We start from the raw sequence: 16,908 nt of genomic DNA, 5'->3' as shown, positions 1-16,908 counted from the left end.
GCTCTCGGACTCAGTGAGGAATGAATATAGACCAGTACTATATTTTATGAAACAGTTCTTTTGATTTTGTAAAGGTGTCAAAAACATACAGTTTTTGTTTTATTGCTGTACACTAGTCAAGTACTGCTGCTGAAATGTGTCCTTAAGGAAAGTGAAGTCTGTCTTTTATGCTTTATAAGGTATAAGGTATAAAAACAACAAGTTGTACTCATGTCATGTCCGCTCTCGCTCAGGCAAAAGAAACATTGTCACAGCCAGGAACAAGAAAAAGTGTGTACTTTCAAGTCTTTCATTAAACTTCTGAAGCCTTCGGAGTTAATCCTTGCTGTACATAGAACAAAAACTCAGCATTCAACAATTTAAGAAAGCCAAGAGAGAAAGAGAGAGAGAAGGGAAGAGAGACAGAGAAAGAGAGAAAGAGAGAGAGATGAGGAGGGAGGGGGGGGGGGACTGGCCTGATCGCTACATATTCATATTCCTATGCAGGCGTTATCACTTAAAAGGCTTTCTAATTACAACAACAAGACAAAAACTCCTTGGATTCCTTCCAGACCCGCTAAATGATAAAATAAGCTTGCACTCTCTCTCCTTCTTAATCTCTGCAAAGCACCTTGGAGCCTCATCTCCCAAATACAGGCGAATGAATGTGAAAATGCCATTTAGAGATGCAGGTGTGACATTTGATAAGAAACTTCTGGATTAAATATGTTCTGCTAATGAGGAACCCAGCTACCCCATCAGGGCAAACTATTGGTGGGATTGTGTGCGAGCTGATAACATTCCACACGCAAACATCCAAATTCATTATTAATAAACAGCTGCAGTCTCTCTATCACACAGAAAGTCTGGATCCTTCAGTGGAGAGACAGGGATGTTGCGTCTCATTAGGAGAGGCTAAGGAAAAGAAGGGGGAGGTACGGGCGGGGTAGGGGTGTATGTGGTGGGGTAGGGGTATCAACTGTTTTCATATTTAGCTGTTTGGGGCTTTTTTGGGGAAGGGGGGGGGGACACAATTTCAAAGGGTATGTTAATGGTGCATTGAATGTTGGAACAAAAGGGTTGAAAGTTTCAGGGGATCTGGCAGTGAATGTAATTCTCTGGCTATAGCTAATACGGAAAAGAGGGGATAGCAGGCTAAGCCATTGGTGCAGTAGACTGGGAAGTCCCTGGCCCCAGCTTGACATTTATAACGATTTGGAGAAGATTAAAGCCGTATTACTGCTGTAGTCCATAATGTGGCTCTGTAATGAGGTGTGAGTGCATTACCGTCCTGTGCAAGTTAGCGGCTGTTTCAGACCTTTAAAGGAAAGACACAGAGAGACGGTTTCAAAGAACACGGATACTTGACTGTACTGTGGTCATCTCCAGTGAAAGGCTCAGAGGCTGGGAGCCAGAGCGAGAAAGGACTCCAGAGGCCTGCCAGTGGAAGCTGAGGCTGCCACCGTTGAAGACTTGTCAGTCTAAACCAGCTTAGTTCAGCCAGCCAGCAAAGTGTCTCAGATTGACAGGCAGCACTTTGTTATTCGGACCAGTAACTGGAGGTCCATGTCTGCTGCCTGGAAATATTTTATATTCAAATAGAAATTAGAAATGGAATGTGTTATTTCAGGCACATCATATAGCAGTGCACTTTTTAGGGTGCATACAAACAGCTTTAGAAATTCTGCCAGCTCTCTGTTTTGACAATTATTATTTTTGGCCTGGTGGCTTTTTTACAGTACATAGTAAAAAAGGACAGTGGTGCCAACTCTAAAGCCAGCCACGGGAAAATGAATATTCTAAAAGGTGTTAAAAAATGCATGCGTTATCTGCAAAAATAAAAACACAGGTAATTTTGCGTTAGCGTGTGCAAATGAAGGTTGCAGGTGTCGTCCGTCCATTTAAACGCTCTTTATGATGTTAATTAGTTGTTAGCGTAATTTTCCAGCCTCCGCTATCAAGCGTGAGAAGTTCAGAGACCTGCTGTTAACTGAGAGTCAATGCCATGGCACCGTTTCAAGAGCTCCCAAACAGGACGGCCAGTGATAACGAACAGGTGATGGGGCCTGATGCCTATGGCAGCAGGATATTGCAAAGACAATTGAATTCGTAGAGAGAAATGAATCTTCTGGACAGCATATCAAATGTTAAAACAACACACATTGCATGCAATTTGCTTATGCAGGAGGGTGATAAAGTGTGCTTATTTAAAAGATAAACAAAGGGGGGATCTAGTGCAGTAAATTGTGCATGTGTGTTTATTCCCTATGAGTAACGCCAGAGGTTTATAGTCCCAGACACAGGCAGCCGTACTTTATGGCTCCTCTGTTTGTGTGATAGCAGTATTTATGATATTGGAATTTATGCTGTACTGTATTCACGCTGTCTGTGTGCTAGTGGTGGTCTGTATTTAAATGTACTCAAGTAGATTTGGTGTTTGTCTTGTGTTTGAGTGAATGCCTTTGAATGATGTCAGTTTTAGCGAGAGGTCGGATTCATTATCCCCTCCGTGCTTCTCACAGGAATCCGGCCTCCCAAGGTTAAATTCAACATTCCAAGTTTTTCTCGGGGAATGAAAGCCATTCGAATAGAGAGGAGTTTCATCTCCTCAGCCCCTGCTTCAGCTAATCTTAACCCCTCGCAATAACATTTCCACTCCGGTTCCTCTGACTCCAGACATATTTGCGCTCCCTTGCTGCTTGTGTCCTGTTAAGATTTAAACAGCAAACATAAAATGTGGAAGATAACCTGCGAAAAAGCTTTGGAGAGACTTGACTCCGAACATTATTTTAAAGACCAGATCTGAGAGCTCCGGCGCAGCAGTCGGGAGCGATTATCTGCTGTGATCCCTCTCCGATGCACCAAAGTCATTCATCTGCCGATCCTCCACCCCCCGCACACACACGCAGCCCTATGCAAAGGCAGACCCCTAATCATGTCGACACCGTGTGTCAGTGCCGTGGATGAGCAAGGCCTAGAGATGAGAACGGCTCTGTAAACATGGGCAGGCAGCAGGGAGCTTCCCTCTCCCCCCACGCTGCTCAGAATAAGCAAACGGAAAGATTTAGGGATTTTGCCGGGGCCCAACTTTGTAGTATCGGCTCAGGGTCTTTTTCGACGTTTTCTGGGGTGCTGCCTATGGGATATTGTTCTTAGCTTATGAAGTGCCGCCCGCCCGTTATAAGCTGTGTCTTTTGTCAATAGTATTACAATTTTGGAGCTGAATCTTCTTCTTTTTTCCTCTGTACTCCTTTGGATTTAACTCTGTAGTGTCTGCTGTGGCCCACATATTGTCAACATATTCTGTCACTGACCTTTGCTGTTGACCTCTAACATTCAGATAAACCAGGGGAATCTTTATGAGGAACTCGTATTGTGCTGCTGCAGCCATTTTTCATTCGACCTCTATATTCACTGAAACTTTTTTTTTTCCCAGCACTGTCGATTATGAACTATCATGACAGACTAGTAAATCTAGTGTGCATCAACTGTGTGCATTCCATAAACAGGCTAATACAATTGGCTGTATCAAATGGGATGTATATTAACAACAGTCAACTGTGCTCTCTCTCCGCTGTCAGGATTCTATTATGGAGCATGCTCCCGCCCCTTGTTTTGATACAGCGGTAATTTAAAGACCGATCTTAATTGACTTATTTTTTCCGCATGTCTGTCGGAGCTTGTGCATGCACTGCAATAAGAGTCTTGTTTCTTTATTGGGCCACACACAATGTACTGAGTTCAATTTTACCATTCATAATGAATGCAGCCTCGCCATTCAAATGCAGCCATAAGCACACAGCAGATAAGAATTTAATTAAATGTAGATTAAAACCAAACAGGAAAACACACTGGCTGATAATTTTTTATCACGTCCCCTGGTCATATTTTTTTCCCTCATACTTTCGACTTGTTCTTCCTTGGGCTACATCTTTTCAGCTTGCCAAAAGTGGCAAAACACCTCACACATCTCACCGTGGCGCCGTGAGATTGTGTAAAATGCAAAACGAGGGGCGGTCACACGATTAATCAGAATCCTCGTGTCTGGGGAGGATGGAGGCTGGCGGAGGATTGAGGGAGGGGGTGTACAGGGGTGCATGGAAGGAATTAGTTGCTTCATCCCAAATTTGCATCATATTCCAAAGGACAATCCCAGCACTGTAGGCAAGGGGAAACATATCTCACTCTCTGCAGGAACAATTAAATATTTTCTACAATGCTGAATAAATGTCACCTTCAGTATCAAATTGTCCATACTTGCTAAACATGGTGTTACAGTGAGTGCCTCGAAAGCATGCCTGAGCAGAGAGAAACCAGTATTTTAGATGTGGACCACAGCCTTAGCTAACATACTGTAACACACATTCAGGAGCTGTTCACCTCAGGCACTAATAGTGTGTTGAACTCCACTGGGGATACCAGTGAGCAAGAGACAACTGCAGCCTTGTCAGGGATTTCCCACTATTGAAACATTACGCTTAGGTGCTCAGTTACATATTAACCACATATTTTTTCCACTGTGAGTTTTCCTTTGTCATTGTATTTTAATTTTGAAAACTGACAGAAATTACTTCTCAAATATCAGAATGCAACCCTGGTGTTTATGCTCAAGTATTATGTTTTTTCAGAAGAAATACATTAATTCCCCACCATCTGGTGTTCTTCTCATGTAGCATATTTCACTTGCATCCAGCGTTTCTACGTTTCAGACAGCTGTTAGCTTAGACATTTACCTGAAAGACTTGAAAGATAAATTCTGCTCTTCAAATGACAGATTTTTAATCAGAGGTGATAGTCTCATCTTCTGCATGCATACACAGACTCCCAGTGATGTGCTCAGGGTGGAAAACCGAAAACTTATACATGATTGTAAATAATTATTTGGAAAGATTTTGTGACTGTGATATTACAAGTTGCTGCCGTTGCCTGAGCAGAAAGGTTACAAATGTGATCTTGGTAACATGGCAGTGGACTTTAGCACTCATGCCATCCCTGCCACCTCCACAGTGGCTGACATCGCCGTGCCGCTGCCTGCCTGGCTGTGCCCACACCCGCCTGCCCACCGCACTGGTGCTGCATCTCAGTTCCACTCTATTACCCTCACGCAGGCGATTGGCCTTTTCTGTGGGGAAAAGAGCAATTTCCTGTCGCAGTCTGTTTGATCAAGTGCTAAACCCTTGTGATCAATAGAGAGACAGATGTCGGCTCCAGATGGCCGCGTGGTGATACCTGGGGCAGCGCGGGGGCTTGCCAGGACGACAGAATGGCAATGAGCAAGGGCAGCGGCTGTGCTCCCGATGTCCCAGCCACCGAGACACAATGTGACAAACGCAATTAGGCCTTTTAGCTGCAGATTATTTATTTCTCTTGCAAACCGACAGAAAATTTAATTAGCACATACTTTAAGCAATATGTAGAATTACAGGGGTGCAGAGACAGAGGGCATGCTGGGATGTAGCACCGGTGACTGCTGTGTGTGTGTGTGTGTGTGTGTGTGTGTGCGTGTGTGTGTGTGTGTGTGTGTGTGTGTGTGTGTTCTTTCTGTGTATTGCTGTGCTGTGAACACCAAATTTGCATGTTCATAATTAAGGCACAGACACACTTTGGAAATAGGAAATGTGTTAAGGTACAAATCAATAAGTATCCATGAAGAAAAATGCGCAACTTTTCAAATTCCATTCCTCACGACCAGATCAATAATGTAGAATTTCAAAATGGATGACAGGTGCATCTCCCTGGCTCTCTGTCCTTCTGGAGAGGAAAAAATAACTGCCAGCACCAGAAGGCCAAAATAGACCTTTCCAAAGAGAAGAGACAGAGGAGGAGAGAGGCTCCCATTTTTTAAACGACAAGCATTTGCATTAGGGCTGGCATCCACCATACACCCCCACATACACACACACACACACACACACACACACACACATACACCCACACAGTTAAAAACACAGACACACAGACCGGCCAGCCAGCCCATGTGGTGTAGGGCCGGAGCCATGTTGGAGGAACCACTGAGGCGCGTGGCAATGGCGCGCTGCTCTCCCAGGAAAACCGAGCTCACCGGCGTTGGCCCTCCGCCGTTCACCTGCTCCCGCCGAGGCATGATGGGTAGGGGGACATGGGCCATGAGGCCGCAGCTGGAGGGGAGGGAGGGGTAGGGTCTGCTGCAAAGCTCAACACAGCGGCGCCCTGTCATGAGGGGTCTTCTGGTCCCATTAGCAGGGCTTGGTCAGGACGGGCCCCCAACCAGCCTGCCGCCGCAGCAGGGGCCGCAGTAAACACATGTCGACCGGCCACAACCAGGACACAGGCAGCATTACCCGCAGAGAAGGATAGCTAATAGAGTGCTCAGTGGGACAAACCTGTCCAAATAAAGAATAAAGCAGAGCGGAGCGGAGAGGAGAGGAGAGGAGCCAGTCAGAGCTTTCCTTTAATAGTCTACTCCACTTTACTGTGGACAAGGAGGAGCTGACTGTGTGTGTGGCAGCTAATGAGGGAGAACAGCTTTGTACTGCAGGAATTTGTGGCTGTTATTGTCCCAGACTGACAGCACAGAACTCACCTGCGATCTAGAAAGTGTAAGATTTTCCCAATGATCATTTACTGTGTGCAGGAGCACATTTAATTTGTTTGGAAAGAGATGAAATTGTCAAAAAGAAAATTTTGAGACGGGATCTTGTGCATCTTAAAATTTGTTTAAGAATAATTGTAAAACAGCAGATTTTTTGATGTGTTAAATATTCCACAATTGAGGACATTTCAGTAGAAAATCAATACATTTGTATAAGTCATTAAATCTAAATATTCAAGCTCAGTCGTTGCACTCTAGAGCAGAAATAACTGCTAATTCACATTTCTATTTTTTTCTCCCTCAGAATTATTACAACACTATTAGCAGGCAAACATCCCCCCGCCAGTATCTATCTCACTGTATTGAAAAAGCTACATGAACCTCTAGAGACTAGCCAGAGAAATGTCTTTGAATTTCAAAGTGAAACATTTAATTTTTACTCAGTAAAACATCTGCTGAATCACATCATTGCTATATTTTTTAAAAATTGTTTTTATGATGTTCAAACAATTCATAAATGTGTGTTGGATGACATTGTTCGGTGTGCTGTGCTGCTTTCATGTCTTTGTTGCCTGTGAATGTATACTATTGAGAGAGCGCCGCATATGAGGCTCCCCTGGGAGGACTTTTTAATTTGTGGATTCTGACCCGAATGCCATTCGCTCGAGGCCATCCATGAGCTCTCGGTACTGGCTATATCTGCAAAAACACTTGATGCTAAAATTAGTCTGGATGCTGTAGTGCAAAAGGAGGGAAATCTGGAGGTTTGGGGTGTCAGACAAGACGAGGCAAGTCAGGGCTCTGTAAACACATATTTACTGAACAGTATTTATTTCCCTGGAAAACAGAGGATTCTTTTTTTCTGCTACAATTTTACAATTTTAGAAGTAAAATATAAAATGTGTTAAAAAGTGACAAAAGCATTCTGGCATGCTTGACTTCATCTACTGCTGCAACAACAGAAAAACAGCAACAACAAACAAAAGATTATCAAACGTAAAAAAAAAAAAATCATTGAACATTTTAGTCCAACATTTACCCTTACTCAGTGTAATTTCCAGGTAAAGACCAAGTCAAAATAAGGTCAGAGAAATGCCTCCTGATCCCAATACATTTCTCATGAGAGTAAGATCTTTAGCACCTACCTGCAAGGATGTATAGGCAGACTGGCGTCTATGCTGCTCTGCCATGTCTGAGGCGTCCCTGCATCATCGCAGTAAAACGTCCACCGGCTGCAGCTTGAGCATGAGCAGAGTGCCTCCTAGTGGCCGACATGAAACATGAGAAGAAGGAGGTGGAAGAGGGTGAAGTAGAGAAAGAGAGGGAGAGAGTCAATCTGTGTCAGTGCCTTGGTGAAATAATAGTAGAGTCAGCTAATTCTAGTTTAGTGTACCGTCAATAATAGTAAGCTTGTTTGACCCTGTGAATGATGTTCCCGCTCGGGTCTAACTCAGCGTTTTCCTTTCTGCTGCTTGCTTGCTCCGGACAGAGATTGTGACAGCGGGGGTTGACAGCCATGAGTCATCCTAATGTGTTCAACTCTGATGATCCAGAAACAGTCCAAATATTTACCAGTATTCATGAGGAGGATTTGTTTAGTGTTTGTCGCAGCACTGTCTGCTGTCAGGTGCAGATACAGATATTATTCATCCTCGATTTGTGATAAATATTTTCACAAGACCCAGGGAAGTTGACTGGGAAGTTGTTTTGTGTGTGGTGCTGTCATTTACTCCGCCTATGACAAAGCTTTGTTAAGTAAAGAAGTGGTGGTTAACAACATGCAGCTACTTGATATTCGTCTGTGCGAGGAGCGTGTTCCCATTTGACCAGGAGGAGTTGGAGCTGATTTGAAGACAAGAAGAGTAGAGGTCTTTAATTACAACCCTCTCTGTGGCTTCAGGCACCACTAGCCTCACTTCACAATTAAGACCAGCAGTTACCACGGAGCCAATGGACAGAGGGGCAGATTAACCAAACCAGGGAAAATCAGCATCACGTTTAACAAGGGAACATTTGACTCACTAAATCTTGTAAAATAGATGAGAACTTTTTGCTCTTTGAAATATTTAAAATTGGCATCTAGCACGTCTATATGAGCGCGTGTAACACATCTGTAACCATTTCTCAAAGTGCATCATGTTGCTTTAAAATACACGACCCCACCAAGCATTCAGGTAATGCCAGTGGGCCGCTTTTACTTTCCCAGTAGCCCCATTCAACCCTTCCCATAATATGTGGCTGTGGTGCAGTGGGACTGTACTCCCCTGCTGTAATGGCCTCTGCAACGGTAATGTGTTTGGACAGATGGGAGAGGCAAGTGCTGATGTGCTTAACTACGCATTTTACAGCTAAACTATTAAAGAGTTGTGCTGTTTACACACCAACATTTGAATACCTGTCTTCAGGCCAGTTTAATTATCCGGGCCCTTCTGTTATTTCTGCTGCTTTGTTGTCTCTCAGCTTTTGCACGAGGCATGAGAGATTTGTTTGCAGCTTCATTAAGATATGGTTCTGGTAGCCGTTTGCAGGGAGCAAAAAAAAAAAATTATTCCTGCTCAAGTATCTCATACTCTATTCTCCCTGCCTCCCCCATACGTATACAGATACTGTACACATCCGTTTTCTTATAAAGTCATTTAAAGTGAGAAAATTAAAAAATGTCCTGTGATGCCTGCACTTTGAAATCTCTCGGGGCTTTAGGCAAAGGGGAGGGGACACACGCCCTGAGTCGCTGCGATTCATCCTGAGACATTTGATTAGTTCATAAGTACTTATACGGAGAAAAGGGTTTGCGTTATAATTTTGTTTCATGAATTCCTTCATATGTTCATCTTCAACTGCATGTTCAAATAAAGCATTAATCAAAGGGAAGAGAGGGAAGAGGGCATTTAGCCAGCAGAGCCATAGTCTCAGGGCCTCAGTGAGCTGGTGGATATGGTATTGAGAGACTGTAGGAAGCAGTGGTTTTTAATTATCTGGACTACGTACAGGATGCCGTTTTTGATTGTTTTAATGAGGCAGCTGGCCTATTGTCTCCCCTTAATTCCTCCATTGTTTTTAGAATATGTCATAGTTCTTTATTCTTTTATCAGGTGCTCTGCAGGAGGATTTAGACAATAGCCTTCATTCCAACTGCATTGGCCACTGCACAAAGGCGGCTCACTGCAGACAGTTAGCAGACAAACAAGTGCAAATCACAAGCTGCACTTTTCCCAGCCTTTTCCCCAGTTTCATGACTTACGGTTTTGGTCCTTCGCTCTAACTCTTGACCCCCTCCGCCTCCTGCCTCATTCACACGGATCATGCCATTGTCATAGGTGGCTCACCTGTGTTTCTGTGATTTAAATCACCTGTCATGAAAAGCCTGTCAGAAGGAAACAGCCACGATAATTCTTTCGAAAGAGCTCCTTCATGGAATATGGTTTTTTTCTGTTGCCCACCTGACGCCTCTGCGCTGTTGGTTTTCTATATCTTGCATTTCCATATGTGCGTTAAAATGGCATGCTTCTGCACAATAGTTTGTATGAAATGGTCAGTACATACATGCACCATCGGTATGCATGTGTAGTAGCATTTGTTTGTGGCTGCACAGTCAATTACACATTTGTATATTTATGTTTTTTTTACCGCAAGACTGTAAAATATTGATATAAAGCAGCACAGACCTGGGATTATGGTGCGTTACAGAAACCATTTAAAATACAGAAACATAATGCACAACACTGTCACAAATCTGAGAGAAACAGTCGTGAATCTAATTCTGATGACAATTTAAATGTAGTTTAAACCACAATCCTGCAGCCAGAGTACATGTATCTTACTACCCTGTCTTGGTTGAGTGACTGTAACAAGTGCTGCCTCAGTGTTTTGTGCAGCTCAGTAAAACTGGGACATGCAGTCCTAAAACTCATTTCCAGCATTCTCACACACAACAGATGGATCTGTAGCATTCTTGGCTGAAGGGATGCAATCTGAGTGCATATTCTGCTGTCAAAATGCAGTTAAACATTTTTATCAGACTCCATATAATCTACTTCATTTCAGCTGAGGAGGGCATACAGTATCTTTGATTTGGATTGATCCAAAAAACACTGATTTGTATCTGAGCGTCAGGGCCGCGTTCATAATTCTCTTTGTAAGCTGAGCGCGTCTGAACTAAAAGATCCATTCAGAGGAGAGAAACTTTTGTGGCTATGACTGCGATATATTCCCCGCCATTGTCAGTGGCAGTTTGTATCTACCTTGATGGTAACTTGGGCAGACAGTGGAGAGGAGTTTTGTTATTTTAATTAGGAGATAAAAATTCAAAGGGCCTCTCCAGGCAGTGTGTGGTATGACAGAATCAAAACGATGAAGTGGAGCGGCCTGAAGTGTGTGTCTCGTCACAGCAGATTGGCCGACAGATAGGCACTGCTCTTTAAAGTGGCGCTGACATGCACAAGCTCACGCAGGCACACACACACACTCATGGGGAGGAAGCCTGCACACAAATGGGACTTTGAAAGATAGCATATTTTAATACTATTTCACTCCTTTGACACGTTTGTGCTGGTCTAATTTTCAGTGCTTCACCAGCAGATAGGAAGGGCTAGAAAGGTTTTAATCAAACCAGTGATGTGAAATCTGAAATATTCAATTTTGAATTGAAATAATGGGGCAATTCATTCTTGCAACTTAACAATGATCTATACATAATGCATGACGTAGTAGTGCAAAGTCACTGTGGCTGTTTCCACCCTCTAGTTTCCATTTCTAATAAATCCACAGAAAAGTGGATTGTTTTCATACAGAGCCTTGCTTGAGCACCTTCAACATGTCTACAGGGTGGTTTTAAACCTGGTGATTCATAGGTTTTGTGTAAACATGAGTAATCAGTGTTTCACATGTGTGGGGGCTTTCTAGCTGCCTTCACACCTCTCCTCAGGACTCTTTTTATTCCACATCAGCCAGGGCTCAAATCACATGTCCCCTCTCAGCCTGACACTCCGTCGGTATGTTTGCACATCTTTGAAAGCTAACAGCGTGCTTTAATTAATTGTCCAGCTTTCCTCAGAAACAATGTCCTAATTCTGCCATTTAGCAGTAGCGTATCATAGTTTGTTGTTATCTCCCCAGCCAGATTTCTGTAAATAGTCATATTAAAAACTTTAATCTCTTCAATGGAAAATGAAGTGCAGCTGAAAAGCCTGTCATGTGCTGAGATAAATATTATCTAAGCTAAAACCTTCACTCTCTCCTTCTACCCCCCGTTTTCCTCCTGCTCCCTCCCCCTTTCTCTGACTTAATGAATATGTTCAGAAGATTTCAGAGGAATGCTTAATCCCAAAACACAACAATCTAATAATATGGAGGACCTGTCTCAGTGTTCTAGCTGACAACAGCACTGTAGGCTACAGTTAACCCCAGAGTGAGGTTGCCTTGCTTCTGGATGTGTGCATCAGTAGCCTAAAAAGACATTTGAGTGACAGTAAAAAGAAAGAAATTACCTTTTAAAACGTTTGTTCACCCAAATTACAAAACAGGTTTTCTCATCTACCTTTAGTTATATCGTTTTGGTTTCATTCTCTGAGATTTCTGCCTCAATGCCAGAACAATGGAGGTGATTGGAATTTCATTGCCTTTCCAGAAACAATGTCTCCGATAGTCTGCATAATATATAGACCTCACTGTGAACAGTTTTCCTTGGAACGTAGAAGAAATAGCCCATGAGAAAACTGTTGACAGAATCCTGTCTATTATCCAGAGTGATGTGGGCACTGGTTTTGGAAAGACATGTTGCTGCTGAAATTTTTAAATGTCATTTTTTCAGTTCTGAGGAGAAAATGAAATTCAGCTTTACTGTATCAGGGTGGCAGCAATAATCTGAAAAAGTAGTGGGAAAAATATGGATTTTTTTCATTTTGGTGAACTGACCCTTTATTTTTAGAGACTTTTTACTGTTGTTTAATATTTATCCTATTTTTGAGTCCTGGGAAGATACAGTACATTTCTATACACACCACTTTTTCACTTTCTGCCATACCTCCCATCCTGTTTCTATTACACACTGTTATGCAACACGGGATTGAAATATCGAGTCTTTGAGATGTTGTGCATGAAATCCAAGGTGTACACAAATGTAATTTCTTATGTTGCGTAACGCCCTGACATTTAAGTGCAGAATTACTCGTTTACATGCAGCAAAGCTTTTTCCTCTCTCGCAGCAAGCATTTAAATGTCTCCTCTATCTCTGTTTTGTCCAGGTGGCCAACTGTGGTGCACCACCACCAAGAACATGATGGAGGGCGAGGAGCTGGTGGCGTTTGCGGTGGACTTTGACTCGCGTCTGCAGGCGGTGAACCACATGTCTCTGAGCGAGGGCATGTACCCAGCCAGGCTGCTGGACAGCATCCAGCTCCTGCCGCAGCAGGCCGCAATGGCTTCCATCCTGCCCACTGCCATCGTCAACAGTGAGTGTCTGCGCACTGACACGAGCGCACGTACACAGAGCTGGAATGAGAGGTGCTTTTGTTTAGACACGCACAATCACACATGCATCCTCGTGGTCTTTCTCCCTTTTCTGCATCACACACACACACACACACACACACACACCAGTCCATAGCCTGCACTCAGTCACCTGCTTAACAAGGAGCGTCGTCTCCGCCGGGCGTAGATTAACCCAGATGAGTCTCTGCACTGCAGATAAGAGCCATCGACCTTCAAGTTTTGGGTTCACATAAACACACTGAGGCTCGAACTAATGTGTTAATTGCAAAATACTCGCCTCATGCAAATAGTGTGTTTGTTTACTTAGCGAGGGCTATCTGGGTTCAGCTCAACAGGGAGGCTTCTGTAAGCAGATGGTCCAGTGTTCTTGTTTGCCCTTGAGAAAGGGCACCAACCCAGTGGTAGCAACACAGCGATATGCAGCAGCTGAGGATTTGGTGGAAAAGCCTTTTAACACAGGCTTTGAGAGTCAAAACTGTGGAAGTAGAGAAGAGTATGTGTGTATGCATGTGTGCAAGCTCTTTATCTTTATTCTTACGCATAAATATGAAAGTACTGTATAGTTCCTGATATCATGCCCCCTTTGTCCCCTTCCTTGTCCCTCCAGAGGACATTTTCCCCTGCAAGGCATGTGGAATCTGGTTTCGGAGTGAGAGGAACCTGCAGGCCCATCTGATGTACTATTGCAGCGGGCGACAGAGGGAGCCAGAGACGGTGGTGGAGGAAAACGATACCGGCCCTCACCAGACCACCAGTATCTGCCCCTTCCCACAGTGCACCAAGAGCTTCTCTGGAGCCAGGGCCCTGGAAATGCACTTGAGCACTTCACACAGTGGTAAGAGACAGTGTCATGGATCAAAGAGTTCGCACCTAAAGTAGATTTTAACACACCAGATTACATTTTTTTTTACACATACACACACATATATATATCTATATATATATATACACATCTTGAAGATGGCTACTTTCGATAAATTTTTAAAAGAAATGGGGTTTGAAAAGTAAAGAAAAAACACAGGGACACAGGGATTGAGTTTACACAGGTTAGAAAAAAATGACTGTCATTTCTTTTCAGAAATATACATATCCTGCTGTCAGGTAGCATAGTTGACAGTTTATCCTTGAGCAAAAAAAATTCTAGGATGGGAATAAGCTTGGCATAATGCATGAGCGTTTGATGGTGTCTACAGTTAACTCTAAAGGAGAAGTGGGAGGCGAGATTCTGAGCATTTCTCCCTTTTATCTCCTTCACAGGTGTCAAAATGGAAGAGAGCCTCCCTCCTGGCACCAGCTTGAAATGCACAATCTGTAACTACACGGCAGATTCTCTTATTACATTCCAGCATCACATCATGTCTCACCTGTCACAGGCGGCCTTCAGATGCAATCACTGCCATATCAGCTTCCAGAGCCACAGGGAACTCTTACAGCATCAGGACTTACATGGGCACGGCAGCAAACTTCACAGGGAAGGCGACGGCACTGAGCATTCCCCCAGGGGGCCTGAGGAAAGCCTCCAGCAGCAGCAGCAGCAGGCCCGTGCTGAGCTGGCCAACAGGAAGGATGCTCTGCTGGGAAGTCCCAAAGGGGCCCTCAACAAGGAGACCAGCACAGACGGAGAGGCTGACAAGGCCGAGAAGAAGCCCATGCTGTCTGTTCAGAAGGGAGACGCCCACCCAGGCAGCAAAGCCAGTTTTTCTTACACTAGGATCAAGTCTGAGCCCTCCAGCCCCCGGCTGGCCTCCTCCCCTGTGCAGCATAACATGCCTACATTTCCCATGGGTCCCTTCTTGTCTCAGTTTGCTTTCTCCCAAGACATTTCAGTGGTCCCGCAGGCTTCTGAGATTCTGGCTAAAATGTCAGAGCTAGTTCACCGAAGGCTGCGCCATGGAGGGAACAGCTACCCCCCAGTCATCTATAGTCCTCTTATGCCCAAAGGGGCCACCTGTTTCGAATGCAATATCACCTTCAGCAACCTGGACAACTATTTGGTCCACAAAAAGCACTACTGTAACAGCCGCTGGCAACACATGGCAAAGTCCCCGGACTTCTCTGCCCTCTCAGACAAGGTCCCTGAGGCTGTGAGCCCCAACAGTGGTCACAGTTCTGTTAGCATGTTGGCCAGCTGCCACCCTACAGAGGCCGACAACCACCTCATGCAGTCTGCCTGTATGAACTCCAGTGTGTTGGACATGATCAATGCTGGGGCTAAAGGGTCTGATAAGGATCTAGCAGGACAAGTGAAGAAGGTCTCTACCCCAACTGGGGCTGAGGAGAGGCTGAATGGCAAGCAAATGGAGGGAAAAAGCCCCAGTACAGGTTTGGTGGAAAGTGACAATGACCCGAACAAGACAACCTGTGAAGCCTGCAATATCACCTTCAGTCGTCATGAGACCTACATGGTCCACAAGCAGTACTACTGTGCCACCCGTCATGACCCACCCATGAAACGTATGTCCACTAACAAGGTACCCTCCATGCAGAGAACCATGAGGACCCGCAAGCGCAGAAAGATGTATGAGATGTGTCTCCCTGACCAGGACCACCAGAGGCCCCCTATGGGTCAGCCAGGTTTCCTTGGGGTTCCTCCTATGAACCCTTGTACATCCCAGGAAGCTGTAGAGAGCCTAGCAGACCGCTTCCACCCCCGATGTGACATCTTCCCAGGTATGGTACCCAAACACCTGGAGGCCTCTCTGACTGTCACTAAACCTATTCTGGCTCCCAAATGCAATACAGTGGAGCAGCAGGAGTTGGACGCCCCCATTGATCTCAGCAAAAAGTGCTCGCCAGTCCCTGACAAGACATGTAGCTCCCCTAAAAGACTGTTAGACTATCACGAATGTGCAGTGTGCAAGATAAGTTTTAACAAAGTGGAGAACTACCTGGCGCACAAACAGAACTTTTGCCCCGCGACAGCCGCCGCCGCTGCTGCTGCTGCCGCTCAACAACAGCAACAGCCACAACAGCAGCAACAACACAATGAGACCGGCAGCCTGGAGCCAACCATGTTCCCAGATGTGAAGAGCGACGGCAATAACAACCCTGATGACGTCTACGATAAGAGCCCCGGCAAATGTGAGAAGAATGGCAATGGGAAGGTGATGGTGCAGAATGGCGGCATGTTCCCTCCTCACCTGGCACCTGTGGCAGGACTCAAGGCTTTTGCTGAGCCCCAACTCATCCCATCAAAAGATGAGAACAAGAATATGTTTCTGCCCCACTGCCTTTATCCTGGAGCAATAAAGAAAGTGAAAGGTCCTGAGCAAATATCGCCGTACTTTGGGATAAAGCCAACCGATTATGTGACTGGGGGAGCAGTGATGCAGGGAGAGGCCAGCGAACAGGAGCAGAGCGTTAATGGAGGAGGCACAGGAGGAGGAGGAGAGACAGGAACAACCAGAGAGCAGGCCCAGCAGCCTGCTGCTAATGGCTGCCCCCACCCTGGCAAAGAGCCCCTTCCCCTACTGCCCAAAAACCGAGGCATGGTCATCGTCAACGGGGGGCACAAGCCTGAGGAGCGTTCGGGCACAGCTCCACCGCAGCAGGAGAACCAGCCCCAGCCAGACGGCCAACCACCCAATCCCTCACCTACGTGGGCCACTGAGAACCAGGCCGACTCCAACGAGAACATGTCGCCTTCCTCCAAGTCTCCAAGCGAGGAGGCGGCACCCACAGCCAACAAAGGTGTGAACGGCTCTGGAAGTGGCAAGTACTGCCGCCTCTGTGATATCCAGTTCAACAACCTGTCAAACTTTATTACCCATAAGAAGTTTTACTGTTCATCACATGCTGCGGAGCATGTAAAATAAGTTGAGAAGAATAAGACATGTTCTTCTTCTCCTTCCCACACCTTTTCCCCCCCA

At 45.0% G+C, this 16,908-nt stretch overlaps 1 protein-coding gene across 1 annotated transcript in view; it reads left to right on the top strand.

The window, feature by feature from the left end:
• The window catches only part of zfpm2a (zinc finger protein, FOG family member 2a), an 82,868-nt gene extending 66,014 nt beyond the window's left edge, over positions 1-16,854 (top strand). Inside the window, exons 6-8 of the mRNA XM_070834793.1 lie at positions 12,793-12,999; positions 13,647-13,874; positions 14,297-16,854. Of these exons, the coding sequence (XP_070690894.1) occupies positions 12,793-12,999; positions 13,647-13,874; positions 14,297-16,854 (2,993 nt within the window). The remainder of the gene's footprint in view (positions 1-12,792; positions 13,000-13,646; positions 13,875-14,296) is intronic.
• The last annotated feature ends 54 nt before the right edge of the window (positions 16,855-16,908 follow it).

The sequence above is a fragment of the Pempheris klunzingeri genome, chromosome 8, assembly GCF_042242105.1.
Source record: "Pempheris klunzingeri isolate RE-2024b chromosome 8, fPemKlu1.hap1, whole genome shotgun sequence".
In the NCBI taxonomy this organism is placed as follows: Eukaryota; Metazoa; Chordata; class Actinopteri; order Acropomatiformes; family Pempheridae; genus Pempheris; species Pempheris klunzingeri.
The sequence above is the reverse complement of the archived record's forward strand: the minus strand, read 5'-3'. Positions and strand labels throughout refer to the sequence as shown.